Source organism: Paralichthys olivaceus, chromosome 6 (assembly GCF_024713975.1).
Source record: "Paralichthys olivaceus isolate ysfri-2021 chromosome 6, ASM2471397v2, whole genome shotgun sequence".
Lineage (NCBI taxonomy): Eukaryota > Metazoa > Chordata > Actinopteri > Pleuronectiformes > Paralichthyidae > Paralichthys > Paralichthys olivaceus.
In genome coordinates, this window is record NC_091098.1 from 2,691,132 (window position 1) to 2,705,417 (window position 14,286).

Sequence of the window (14,286 nt, forward strand, 5' to 3'; positions counted from 1 at the left end):
TCCTTCCTTTCAGTTAACCAAAATGCAAGAAATTAGCAGTTCAGTTCAGTTCGGTCCCAAAACCTATTGTGTACAACAGTCACAAGTTCCGAGGCACTCTCCGACACTTGCTTAATGCATTTTTATGTAGTTATAATGTTATACAGGAATGAATTACAATTATTTCAAAGCAAGTTTAATCCACATAATCTCAAAAATGCTGATTGAAATACCAGTGGAAATAAGTGGCAACCCACTGCTCTGAACTGCTGTTTGTGTGGGTGCAGTCTAATAATGCAGTTTGTTTATGGAGGTTCCTGACTGAGGGAAATGACCTGAGGTAACAAACAAACGAGGGGGAAATACATGTACAGATTATATGAAAGCACGTAAGAAAACAAATCTCCAAACACAAGCAAAAAAATAAATGTTGATATTAGATACCTCATTCTTGCATTGGCTTAGACTGGTTTTGATTTTGAAATATCTTAATTTCTCTACACACAATTCCTCTAGTCGCAGCAGGCTTTATTACAAGACTCTGTTTTCAGCAACAAAAAAAAAATTGATTGTCGACTGTCAAGGAAGGTGGTTCATTCTTCCTGGACTGAAGCCAGCTTCGCATGACTTCCTAGAAAGTCTGCACTGTTTCACACTGATAAATTAAATATTTCAAACTGTCCATTCCCCTACACAGCAGATACAGTAGTTCACATCCAAATGTCATTCATTTTGTTCATCTCTGTTATTTTAGGACGAAATGGGAATTCATCTATTGTCTTAACTTCTTCAGCTCCAAACTTTTGACTGGGGAAGGATAATATTCTTTTATAGGACATTTTAAGTGGTAAGTATGTGATTGGTAAATAAGCAGTCATTCTTTAATATCCTCAGTATCAGCAGGGAGGACATAGAGGATGAAACTTTTTTATTTTATTTTATTATTCCAATTACACTCCAATCCAGAAGATGGCGACACCATATTGAGGAGAAGAAGAAGAGATGGCGGCGAGTCGAAGAAGAGCTCCTCAGTCATTGGTTTATTTGAAAGGGCGGTCAGGTGACGTCACAGTTTGAACTCGGAGGAAACCTGGTGGGTGAGTAGGAACTCTTCTCTCATTTCTACTGAAACATCATAAAGTGGATCGAAGCTCCGCTCTGATCCAATGACTGCATCGATACTGAGCGTGTGTGAGTGTTTGCTTCTTTGAACGCTTCTGATTAGCTCATGTTTAATGGGAGCTAGCGTTAGCCGCTTGTTTGCTTCACAACATGAACCCAACGGAAAGTACAGCTCCTCCGAACCAATGTCTCCTGAGACATTCACTGACCGAGTGGGACTGAAGCTTTCAGCCATGAAGTCCCCACAGACAGTTCTCATGTAAACTGGTTGAACACAGGTCCGCTCGCTGAAACTGACTCTAATGTCTCATGTTCTCTGAAGCTTCGTGCTGAATAATGGCGGAAAGCGACTGCGGCTCCGCTGAACGGTACGAGTTCGATGCTCCGTCCCACGTCGTCGACTTGAAGGAGCTGGAGAACAACGACGGAGATGACCAGTGGTTCGGTGAGTGTCCGTGTGGCTGTTCGACACTGAGCCGCTCAGACGGTAGAAAACCCTTCCTTCATCTTTGTCCAGCAGCTGATCGGTGTTTTCCTCTGGGTGTCCGGTCCCGATGAGTAACCCTGGTTCTCATGTGGCTCAGACACGAGGAGGAAACTCACTGTGACAGCTTGACTCAGAGGATGGTTGATTTATCTGGAGCCTCTGCAGACTCGTCCACTTTGGAAATGGATGCAGGTGTTGTACACTGAGCTGTTAATGTGAAACACAGAGTGATGTTGTGTGAAGCTCATCTGCTGCTGTTGGTTCATTTATCGACTCAAACCAAAGACATGTTCCACTGAGACACTTTCTCTCTTGTTAACAAACTGTGGTGGAAACAGTCTGTGTGAAACAATGACCAGTATGTACGTTCAAACACCTGTTTGAGTTCACATCTACTTTCTGTCTCACGAGCAGAACAACAGGTCGGGGGAGCAGAGGGTCGCCTTACTACGCCTTCAAGACCCGACTGGCCCTTTATGAGAAGCAACACACCCAACCTGCCCAAAGCCATCGTGATTCCTCAAGTCAAGACAGATGTGGACACTGGTTAGTTACTATTATTTTATATATATATATATATATTCTGATAAGATACTTTAAGGTGGTTTTAAAAGATTGCTTGGTCCTTGTGAGCGTTCCTCTGGTCTCCTGTAATTCAGTGACTAGTCCTGATGACTTGCTCAATGTGAATCCATGTGGACTGATCAATGTTCCAGGTCCTGGCACATCCGCATCTCCACCTCCAAACCTTGTCACATCCTGGGGAGCTGAAACTGCGACTCAGGCCGATGGCCGGCCAAAGAGGAGAGCAGCGAATCAACCTCCTGTCCAGCCAAGCAGGTGCACTTCTTGTGATGGCTACACATGAACTACAGTGTGAAATGAAGTGTGCTGCAACAAGCTACACAGTACAACACAACGCAGTTTTATTCTTGCACGTTCTTGAGGTGTCATATAATCAAATAATACTTTTGTAATTAGCATCAAATTTCAAGACTGAAGCCCGGAGGCCAATGGTTTAATGTTCTGTTTGTGTGCTTTCTGTTTGAAGTTGCATTGACAGTCAGTCCCATACACGGGAAATGCACAATCAGGTGTTTGGGGAACTTCAGATTAAGTTGTCAGCATTTCTGTACTTTTGATGTAATTTAATGTTTAATCTTTATTTTTTTCCTCATTTTAGGATTTCAAAACGTAAAGAGACATCAACCGGTTCAGTTCCGACACAGTCGCCTGCACCACCGTCAAAGAAATCCAAACCGTAAGTTATAGATCCATTTTTTTAACAAATGCTTGTGATGCCTTGTCGGCCCCCCCACTTTGTTTCCTCCTTTTACTCAAGTCAAAAGTCAAAGTAGCTTTATTGTCAACTATTTCACATGTAAACATACAAAGCAGTCGAAAGAACGTTTCCCACTCTCCCCACAGTGAAACATATAAAGTGCACCAGCACAACAGATAAACAACAGATAAACATTACATTACAGCAGTGCAAGTTAAAAGAGGTAAAAGTGATAAGTGATAAAAAGTGATAAAGTGATAAAGTGATAAAGTGCAGAGACAGTTTGTTTCAGAGTCCTGAGTGATTTTTGGAGGGGGGGGGGGGGATTTCAGCCTGTTGTCAGACTGTCGGATATGGCTGGGGGGAGTGAGTGGAGAGAATTTAGCTTCCTGACAGCTTGGTGGATGAAGCTATTGCTGAGTCTGGTGGTGCGGGAACGGAGGGTCCTATACCTTCTTCCAGAGGGTAGGAGGCTGAAAAGGCTGTGTGCGGGGTGGCTGGTGTCCCTCGCAATCGAGATGGCATTCCGGGTGAGGCGGGTGGTGTATATGCTTTGCAAGGAAGGGAGTGGGGCACCAATGATCCTAGCAGCTGTGTTCACCACGCGTTGCAGTGCTTTTCGGCTGTATTCAGTGCAGCTACTGCCCCACACAGTGATGCAGCATGACAGGATGCTTTCAATGGTGCCCCTGTAGAATGTGTTCAGGATGGGAGTGGGGGCTTTTGCTTTCTTGAGCTTGCGGAGGACGTAGAGGCGCCGCTGGGCTTTCTTCGCCAGTGATGCAGAGTTGGTGTATTTCATTCAACTTTTCTACTGCGGCTGTTTGTTTTAGGAGTCCTGTTGCCAGACGAGCTCGAAAGTCCAGTAGTGTCCTCCGCCGAAGTGGGCAGACAAATCCCAGGACTGGTCTCCGCCGAAGTGTACAGACAAATCCCAGGACTGCACCTAAGACTGGCACAGCAGCTTCTAAAACTGGGAACACAGAGTAAGAAGACTAACACTCAGAATCTCTTTGCATTACATTACGTATCATTAAGCTGATGCTTTTATCCAAATCTTAAATGTTGTGAGTGTGTATAAGTGGAGATTCCACTTTAAATGAGATGTTGGCCGATGTGTTAAAACAGGCTGTGCAGCTCTGAAGAACAGGAGCTGGAGCGCATCAGGATCCTCCAGAAGGAAGTGGCTCTTCACCGCAAAAAGAACGAGGCCAGCTACAAAGCGGCTCTGGCTGGCAGTGAGTGGATATCAGAGACTGACTTTGTGTGGCTGCAGTTAATTCAGTTCAGTAATTAATGTGCTGAATAACGAGCTGTGTGTTGGTGCCTCTTTAAAATAACAGTTAATTGGGATCCAGGTTCTTTTCTTCTTGAAGGAAATCAGTGTCTGTTATTTCAGATCCACCACCGAAGAAGACAGCCCTGTCCACGACTGTGCCTAAGGAATTCAATTTCAACACAGACCACCGCATTAAGGCGACCGCCTCATCCAGTACAGCAGATAAAGAAGTGGACTTCATCAGTCAGCTTCGCAAACCTTCCTCCCCAGTAAGTTGTTCATATGATCAACCTGATCCAGAATTCTGAATATGCTCTAGAAATACTCTGAATTATCTTCAGCTCAGTCTCTATAGAACTAGAGTTCAGTTTTAACACTTGTCTTTATTGAGCAGTATTATAATGTATATGCAGTGAAGACATTTAAACAAACTTTCTCCAGATGATACCTTTATTTATTTATTTTTAAGCTAAAGGCCACGAAAGGTGCCACTATACCGAAACCCTTCAACCTGTCCACGGGCAACAAGAGGAAGGTGGAGGGGTCGGGTGCCTATGTGCCCGTGGCTCAGCAGATTGATCAGTTCCAAAAACGAACCCCCGACCGCTACCATCTGCGTAGTCGCCAGAGTCAAGAGAGAGGGCCGCATCCAGTGAAGGGTGACCACCTGAAGCTCACCCAACCTCATACCCCACACCTGATGACCCGCCAGAGGAGCCGGCCCACCACTGTGAAGAGCAGTGCTGAGCTGGAGGCTGAAGAGGTGGACAAACTTCACAAGTAAGAGCTTGTTCTTCAGCACATGCAACAGATGCAAAAATGTCCCTGTCTGCTGCACCACCTCTTGAATGATGTGGAGCATTTGTTGCTGTTGCATGTGTGAAAAGCAAACTGCGGCTAAAGTCAGGACTCTTTTCTCCCGACCTTATCTTCAGGTTATTTCTGAAAACGACAGGAAAAGTGGCGACCTGTGAAAGTATTTTAAAAACAAAATGAGATGAATTAATTTATATGGATCAAAACATCATGGCTTCCTCCTCCAGAGGGTCATGGTCCAGTATATATTATGGGCAGGGTCATAACTGTAAATGAATCATGTTATTTGCTGACATGAGAGGCCATGGACTGACGTAACATAACCTTATGACAGTGGACTGATCGATGGTTCTGCATTTGTTGCATACATTCTGAGCTGCTGACATAAATCCTCCAACTCTGTCCAGAAAAAGAAAAGTCCATCAGAGCAGCAGTGGGGACAAAATGTGAAAACTAAAGTGCATTAAGTGCTGAACACTAAAACGGGTGTCCCTGGCTCTACTGGAGGTGCTGGCACTGGCTGAGCAGACTTGACACACTCGCACTCTGAGACCTCAACTCTGTACATTGCTCTAAATCAGTGTTGTGCTGCCTGAAATGTTTGGCTGGATTCAAGGTGCAACTCAACTGACCAACAAACTGCATCACTACTCTTTCACTTAAAGCACTGTAGGACTGTTCACTTGACACTGCTGCTCAGACATTGACCAAACATGCTGAACCTGAGCTTGATTCAAAACACAGACACTCTCACTCATTTCACCACACGAGTGTGACTGCAGTCTAATGTTAAAGCTACAAATACTGAGCTGACAGCCTCTTTTAGAGTGTCTGAAGAGCTCAGGCTTTATTTAGTGTCTAACACTTGTTTCAACTTTATTATCCGTGGGGAAATGTCCACATGTGGCATCGCTAGTGAGAACATCAAATATTGACTTTCCAGGGCCGTTAATTAATGTTGTCTTCTAATCCCAGGTTTAAATTCAAGGCTCTGGAGCTAAACAGGAAACTACTGGAAAGTGCAGAGCATTTGAAGAAGCCAGCAGTGAAGGAACCCACAGTACCTGAGGGCTTTCAGCTGCAGATTGACAAAAGGCTCCAGGACAGACAGGTTTCCAAGAATTCTGAGGAAGAAGAGAAGCCACAAACCTTTAAATCCCAGCCTCTGCCCAAAAAGATCCTGGAAGGAGTCGTGGTGAGTTTCAACCCTGCTACTGACTGACTTCAATGTCAGATACAGGCTCTACATTCAAACTTGCTGGGTTCTTGTACTGACAACATGAAGCTTTTAAGGTTCTTCCCATAAATACATGTAGTCAAGTTGACTTCCTCCTGTCAACAGGGCGTGCCAGAGAAGAAAGTTCTGCATCCAACTGTTCCAGAGTCTCCAGCTTTTGCTCTCAAGAAGAGGGTTCGTGTGGATCGCAAGGTCGAGGAAGTAAGGACACGATTGTTTGTCTAGTATGAAAAGCTACTTGAAAATTTAATGGCTCTACTGGATATTCACCAAGAATATTTCACATATCCTCAATAACCAGGACAAATATCGAGCATGTGTGTTGGGCATGAAATCTGTCAGCATGCATGTGTCCACTGTACCAAGGCTTTTCCCAAACAAAGGGAGGAAGTGAGAAGAAGAAGTCAGACGGGTGATAATTCTAGTTCAGATGTGCAGAAAATGTAGTTTAGCACAAGTAACATCAGTTGAGGAAGAAGTCTCAAATTAAAAAGAAGGGGGCATCTTGGCAACAGAAAAGAAAAAAAACTCATTAACTGGAAGAAACCTCTAGAACCAGACTCGGTGTGGGTGGCGGCCATCTGCCTCGACTAGTTGGGGCGAGCAGTGAAAAATTGTGAGGAGAGGTGGAAGAGAGGGAGAGGGGTACAGAGAAAAGGAGCAGTTGTGTCATCATATTTCAGCTCTATCAGACTGGTTGTTATAATGGAAATGGTAAGTGACATATTTATATAATAATAATAATTGTTGTCTGGATCCTGCAGCCCTGGAATCAGGGATACGTGCAGAGAGAGACAGAGAGACTATGGAAGGAAAATAATTAAAATAGTGTGACTTGATGTGATGTGTAATTGGAGTCAAATAGTTCATTCACTCTTGTTATCAATACGATTAGAAACTCAATCTGCACCTAATGTGGATGAAGTAATCACTCATCATGACATCATGGGTCGCTGACACACTGAGGAGCACTTACCTAAAAGCAACAAACTGAATCTTCAGGTCTGCAGATCATTTGCTGCAGTGGTAGTTCCCAGCACTCGACCAGTACGTTCTAGGTGTTTGTTCTGTTTCTGAAATAAGTCCAGATCTAATAAATGCCGTCTCCAACTGGAGAATTCTCCAGCTGCTCTTGTTGTTTGGTCTTAGTTTACACTAAACTGAATTGACTTTAAAACTGGTTTGGACAAACCTCCGTCACATTCTGCTCTCAGTTAGTTTAAACAGTGTTTCTGTTGATAGATGCAGATTAAACTAGAACGATCAGAGGAATTGATGATGAGCGATGCTTGTTTAACAAACTCCTCCCCCTGCTCACACCCCTGTAAATGACCTAAACCTGCTTTTGTGTCTTGTAGGTAAAACAGCTGTCACCAATCAAGCCCCCCCCAGTGCCTCACTTCGGCCTCCCCTTCCAGCCACGGCTCCCAGGGAACCACCACGTGGAGGTCTGTCCTTTCTCCTTTGACGAGAGGGAGCGAGAGAGGAGGGCACTGAAAGAAAAGAGGCTGGAGGAGAAGAGAAATGAAGAGGTGAGTCTCACGTCCTCAGCCGCTGTGTCTTTATGCTGGATGTCTGAGAGCAGGTGTTCGATCACTGTCCTCTGAATGTTTCAGGTCCCTCAGTTCAAGGCCCAGCCGCTGCCAGACTTTGACTCTGTGCTGCTCCCTGAAAAGAAGAAGCTGGAGCCCACGAAGCCGGAGCCCTTCAAACTTCTCCTGGATGAACGTGGTTCTGTAAAGAACAGTCGCTGGGAGCAGATGGTACGATGGGATCTGCCTCTGAACGCACACAAGCACTTGTTATTCTTCACCACATCCACACGTGATCTCTGTGCCTTGTAGGTGAAAGAAGAGCAGAAGCGACAGGAGGAAGCAACAACGTTCAAAGCCAGGCCCAACACCGTCACTCATAAAGAACCTTTCCAGCCCAAAAAGCCAGAGCGAGCTGCAGCAGGTGGGACTAACATTCATGTTCTCCTCTTCACCAAGAGCCTGCTGAAGCTGCATGTAGAGTTTCCACTGGACTCTGCTCCTGTCAGGTTGAGTGATGGTCTCACAGGAGCAGAGTCAGTTCTTTACTCAAGACAAAACCTCTTCATCAGTGTCTTCATCACAATCCCAGTTGTTTTTACTCAGTGGAAACATTCAATATTATAAATCTAATGAATTAAACCTAGTTTATGCTTTTGCGTCGTGTCGACGCCGTACCTACGCTGTAGCCTGACATGCACCTCCAAAAAATCGTGTTGACGTGGACCGCAAGCGCTGTGAGTTGCTTTTTCCGGTCTTTCTTCCTCATCATACAGACCACCTCCGCAAACGTCTTCTCTGTCGCCAGCGCTTCAACATTTGCAATATAAGCATTTGTTCTTCAATATTGATGAGCTCCAACTCCAAATACAGCTGCTCCACCTCGGTCACCATTGTTTACTGTTGTTTACTGTGATCGGGAGAAAAAGCAAGGATTCGGCTATGACCACACAAACACACAGCCACACCCCCTAGCGGCATGGCGGTGAATTGCAGAGCAACGCGTTCCCTCGACGCAGAACTTCGAATGCTCAACGACGGCGTCGAGTCAACGGCGTAGGTACAGCATCAACGCGACGCAGAAGCATAAACTAGGCTTACGAAGTTATTAACAGTTTGTATCTGTAATAGAAAACATTGTTGATGATCACAGTTTCATGGCTCAGGCCTGATTCTAATTTGATCACGTCACTGCTCTATTAAGTTACTCACTCTTCCGCAGCTGTGGAGAACTTTGAGCTGTCGACAGAGCGACGCGCCCGGGAGCGTCAGGAGTACGAGCGCCTGGTCAGCGAGAAGGAGGCTCTCAGGGACCTCATGGAGGAGGAGCAGAGACGAGAGGAGGAGCAGCAACAACAAGAGGAGATCACCAGGCTGCGGCAAGAACAGGTCACTTTCAAACACCGTTCATTGTGACAGGAGATGAGGGAAAATACTGTTTGATGAGCTTTATTCTATTCTCAACATCATGTGACATTAAATATCCCATTTTGAGTTTCCCCTGGAATTGAATGAGCCTCTGTAGTTTAAATGTTGTATATAAGGACTGAGTCTGTTGAGACTGTAACTGGCTCAGATGCTGTGTGTTTGACACTCTTCCTCTGTGTCTCCTCTGCAGGTTCGTAAGGCTCAGCCCATCAGACGCTACAAACCTGTAGAAGTGAAGAAGAGTGAAGTTCCTCTCACAGTCCCTCACACTCCAAAGTTCTCCGAGCGCTTCCGCCTGTGATCAAACCTTCTTTCTGTTGGAAATGTTTTAAACTGTTGAAGCTGTTTTTTTGAAATCTCTTTCCTGTTGAGCTTTAGATTCTAACAAACATGCTGTATATAATCTTCTTGCTACATTAACTCTTAATAAAAGTGTTTATGAACATGTGTGTTTGACCTGCATAATACAAGTCAACCTATTAAAAGAGGAGAAAAAAACGTAAAACATCAGAGAGCCACATGTGAGGGATCCCTCTCCAAGGACGGACAGAAGTACAATAGTTTCCACGTGCTCTACAATGACTGAAATAGCCACAGTTGAATCCCTATTTAAAGGTCCAGTGTGTAGGATGTAGAGGGAAGAGAACTATTGGCAGATATTAAATATAAATAATCCTAGTGGTGTTCTCATTAGTGTGTTTCACCTAAATTGTGCAAATTGTGGTTTTCTTTACCCTAGAATGGAACTTTTATATTAAAAATACATTATATTTTCATCAGGATGGGATCCTCTCTACAGAGGCCACCATGTTTTTTACAGTAGCCCAGACTGGACAAACTAAACACATTTTGAGTTTTTATAACAACTGAAGCTACCACAGGTCAGGCCATCCATCTATCTGTCCATCCATCTATTTATCCATCTATCCATCAACAAGACGGAGAAAGTCCACAGAAATTCACTCAGACATTTGCGTTTAGAACTGGAGCTGTGTACTCGTTCTGAATGAAGCAAGATGATCTTGCAGTGGAAAATAAGATGAAGAAGAAAAGAAACACCTTTTTGCTACTTGAGCAAAATATAAACTAAGCGTACAATCCCATTTTATCAGATGAATAAACAGATTCAAGCTGAAGGCGTGCTGCCATTCAATGAAACACACATCGAGGTTACAGCCAAAAGGATTCAGGAGCAATTTCTGTCAGCAACATAATCAGCAGAGTGGGGATTCTGTCAGGGGATGAATTCATATCTCTGGAAAAACTGTTGGAGGAGTGTTGTATATTGGGGTTGCGATGATGTGACAATGATGAAGGAATCTCCGCAGACACCATCTTAATTGTATAAAAGGATTATTACAAAAAGTTCTGCATCAATACAAGCAATGCAACCTGCCTATGGAGAGATCCAGGGTCAATGTGAATCTCTTCTGCCTGGAGAGAGATTCGGGGCCAATGTGAATCTCTTCTAAGGGGGCAACTTCAAGTCCTCGTTTATATAGGAGGGTTGTGTTCGTGAATCTAAAGGAAACACATCTGGCTTTCATCCTGGCTCTCCTCATCTGCCTGGTAACAGGGAGAAAAAGGCGCCAGCTCGATTTTAAGGTAGCCCTTAAAACTGTGATCCAATTCCCCGTACATATATATTCAGGTTTTCTCCAAATTCCTCAGGACCTGTGGGCCTCAAACCCAAAGATAAATTTCCTTTAAAGGGAAGACAACACATAGCATTTCAGACACCACAGGAGTTTGAATGGAGCGTTACAAGTGCTGCAGAGAATAGCACAAGTTGTGACAGTAACGAGCATGGAGGAACAGGGGTAAAATCCAAACAATGTGAATACATCAGAGTGATATCTCCTCAGACGGATGTGTTCCTGCCTGTCACTCATCCTGTACTGTCAGATGTGATAATAGACACAGGACGTCACACAGAGCCACAAAGTCTGGAGATGCTAGGGAAGTGGGTCACAGACAAGGACTAATCACAAAGTCCTTGTCCCACGAGGTATCGTTTCATCATGTCCAAGAGCACAACACTGCACATCAGAGATAATTCGATTACATAATGCATGCTGAAGTTCAAACATCACTTCCTATCAGAGGCAGAGGGGATTTCCTTCAGTTCTGTTACAGCTTTCACTGTGTTTCTCCTGCGTCTCCTGTTGTTTCTGTCTTAATATTCCTTGTGTGGCACTAGGTGCGTTTGCAAAGTCCAAATAATCTCCTTTCCTAAAAACAAAGGTGTGAAGGAGAAGTCGTGAGGAGAAAATCTTGCTCTACTTACACAGTGCATTTAAAAAACAACTTTATTTATAACAGACGATACACAAAATGTACAGTACTCTGTGCTGTGCCTCTCCGTTTCTGCTTCTGTCCCAAACAACTCGTCTTGAGAAAAGAAGTTTTCAGTTCATACAGAGGGAACATTTTGTAATCAGTTACAGAAATGAACAACCAGGACAAATATCCTTAAAACCTTATATCTTTTATCTTATATCTTATATAGTTGAACAGCTCTTATTATGGCAGCCACTGACATACTTGTGGGTCATTTAACTCACAGTGTCTGTCTGTGTGACTGGAATGGTTCATCAATCTCCAGTCCAGCCTCCATATTTCCTCGTTGAGCCTCTGCACATATATCATATATTTAATAATAATCCTGTAGATACAGTAAAAGAATGATAGAAGTCATGGTTAAGAGAAATCCATTTCTTGACATGTTAGGTCAGGGCAAAAGACATTTGTAAACTAGCTTTGTGTTTTAAGTGTGCTGTTCTGTAACATTGGGGAATAATCCATAGTTCCCTGGGTGCATTCAATATCTTTAAAGTTTAGTGCAAATCTGTCGAAACAAAACAGAAAGAAAACAAACAAACCAAAGAAATCATAAGGCAACAATTATACATATATCAAAAATAGTCATTAGAGAGCTATCTTTATAAAAGGTACAAAACGTTTGACCAGCACCAGTGAGAGGGACATATTTTTCAGCTCCTCCGCTGATCTCACAGTTTTGTATCCCTTGTCTTTTTCAAACCACGTATAAGAAGGATAAATTATAAATTATAAACTTTTATTTGTGGATGGAGCCAGCATCTGATGCAAATATGCATTGTAACACTAGAGGTCACTATGGGTTGTCTCGGCATTGAGCACAAAGCAAAATGAGCTTTGATCACAGTTTTCTTCTTTGAGTGTTCAAACAGTCCATTTTGCTTAGAAAGGTTCCCGACCAAGTGAAATGACCTGGAAGTATTTCAGTGGCTGCCACAATAAGAGCTGTTTGAATTCTCTCAATGAAAAGAAAAGGAGCTTTAATGCTTCCTAACATCTCTTTTATCTGTTCTATCTAAAAAGAGCACAACCTTAATGAATGGGATCAGCAGTACCTGTGTTGACTTACTATTTCATGTCAAAATGGCTGAAAAGCTTGTATTTCACAGATGTCTGGTAGAGGTGATGAAAGCAGCAGATAAAAGAAAGGTCAGAAGACTGATTGACAAAGTGCGGACTAACAAATGTTTGCATAATTAGATGGTCCGCTCTCTGCTGGTCCTATGTGGTGATGGTGCGTGTATTTAAATCCTTTCTAATCTTAATAGTGTACCCACACACTTATCACAAGCAACAGTACATTGTTTTATCATGCTAACTGCAACGGCAAAACCAAACAACAAAAGGAGACAATGAACAGCCTGATAAGTCAAGCTTGTCGCTGTTTCACTGTATTTTATTACATTGCTGGCACTTACTTACTTACTTATTGGTCCCTGTGTCATGGGCCTCTCTACTACTAATACTATACCATACAGGACAACAATATATATATATATATATATTTATATATGTATAGTGTGTGTTTATGAATACATACTTTATCTACCTCATTCATCTACAATAGTGTTTTGTCTGTAAGCAGCTTATGACATCTAAGACCATTCAATTTAGTTCCATCGACTCCTCCATAGACACACACTTGAAACTTTTCATAATTGGAAATCGGAAAAATATAGCACCTGTTGGTCTATTACTATTTCTTCTCGATTCTATTTAAATCACAGCCATATAATCTAGTGCTCACTCATGTCCCGTTTGAACTTGGCCTCATGCCATAAAAGGTAGGCATGTCATGTGACGTATGCACTACAGGTGTCCAAGCAACTGTGGTTGTAAGTATTTTGTTTTCTACAAATTCCCATGACAGAAATGCTCAGAATAAATGAATATACATTATGAATACAGCCACACAGAGACAGGCAGTCATTAGAAAACAACAATACCATCACAAGGATAATTAGGCATACGTATCTGTGAGAAAATACGTGCTGGGTGCTGGAGTAAAGGGGCCCACTCAGTGATTGTTGCTGCCAGTGTCTTGTTTCCAAAAAGTGTACATACATTTCTTCAAAAGTGGGTGAATTAAGAAATTATTGCATGACAGTCAGGGGTCCTATGGAAGGCAAGGTCTGAGACATAGCCGAGGCAAACCATTGTTGGAATGAAGACGTTTACATCTGACCTTTAGCTCCGTGAGTTTCCCACATCCCTTCTGTTGACCTGAGAAGCATCATCATATTTACACAATTTGTCATATCATGATCAAGTCATATCAGATGACAGATACAGATCACATGTTAATACTGAAATGAAACACTGTCTTTTCCCACTGTTTCCCAGCACACATTGCTGTCATCTGAATCCTGCAGAGAGAGAGATGGAGTTTAAACAACTCAAAGTTAGTGACCTGAAGTACAATAAGACACAGAGACAGAGAGAGGGAAAGGGAGTCGTGTTGCCGTGCATGATGGGAGTTCCCCCTGTAGTCTAGACCTATAGCAGGATAACTAAGGGATGGTTCAGGACTCACCTGATGTAGCACTAACTGTAAGAAGAGAAACGTTTTTAGTTTTACTTTAAATACAGAGATGGTGTCTGTCTCCTGAACTGGTTCCACAGGAGAGGAGCCTGGTAGCTGAATGCTCTACCTACTTTTTGTGTTTTGCCCAAAGTATTGGTTCATGCCTTCTCGGTTGTCAGCTCTTTTGTTAATGTATCCACAACATGTGTTATTGGTCCAGATTGAGTGCTGGCTGTAACTTGTGTTGTGTTGTGTGTTTG

At 43.1% G+C, this 14,286-nt stretch overlaps 1 protein-coding gene across 4 annotated transcripts; it reads left to right on the forward strand.

The window, feature by feature from the left end:
* The first annotated feature begins 942 nt into the window (after positions 1-942).
* On the forward strand, positions 943-9,605 carry LOC109639666 (TPX2 microtubule nucleation factor). Of its 4 annotated transcripts, none has more exons than XM_020103264.2 (16): positions 944-1,076; positions 1,424-1,546; positions 2,003-2,134; positions 2,305-2,428; positions 2,772-2,849; positions 3,704-3,856; positions 3,999-4,108; positions 4,270-4,418; positions 4,619-4,929; positions 5,941-6,160; positions 6,308-6,403; positions 7,561-7,734; positions 7,819-7,965; positions 8,047-8,158; positions 8,939-9,123; positions 9,353-9,605. In XM_020103264.2, the coding sequence occupies exons 2-16, from the start codon at positions 1,438-1,440 to the stop codon at positions 9,461-9,463; spliced, it is 2,211 nt and encodes a 736-aa protein (XP_019958823.2). In that variant the 5' UTR covers positions 944-1,076; positions 1,424-1,437; the 3' UTR covers positions 9,464-9,605. The 4 variants fall into 4 exon arrangements, with proteins under 4 accessions (XP_069383379.1, XP_019958823.2, XP_019958826.2 ...); XM_020103267.2 differs by having other exon boundaries at positions 945-1,076; positions 8,957-9,123; XM_020103266.2 differs by lacking the exon at positions 944-1,076 and adding an exon at positions 1,112-1,170.
* Positions 9,606-14,286: the final 4,681 nt, after the last annotated feature.

Bases quoted from the DNA above. Each gene is read 5' to 3' on its own strand.
- LOC109639666 (XM_020103264.2), top strand. From the start codon at position 1,438: ATGGCGGAAAGCGACTGCGGCTCCGCTGAACGGTACGAGTTCGATGCT. The intron at 2,429-2,771 runs GTGCACTTCTTG...TCCTCATTTTAG, and splicing joins CCTCCTGTCCAGCCAAGCAG to GATTTCAAAACGTAAAGAGA. The intron at 3,857-3,998 runs GTAAGAAGACTA...GTGTTAAAACAG, and splicing joins TCTAAAACTGGGAACACAGA to GCTGTGCAGCTCTGAAGAAC.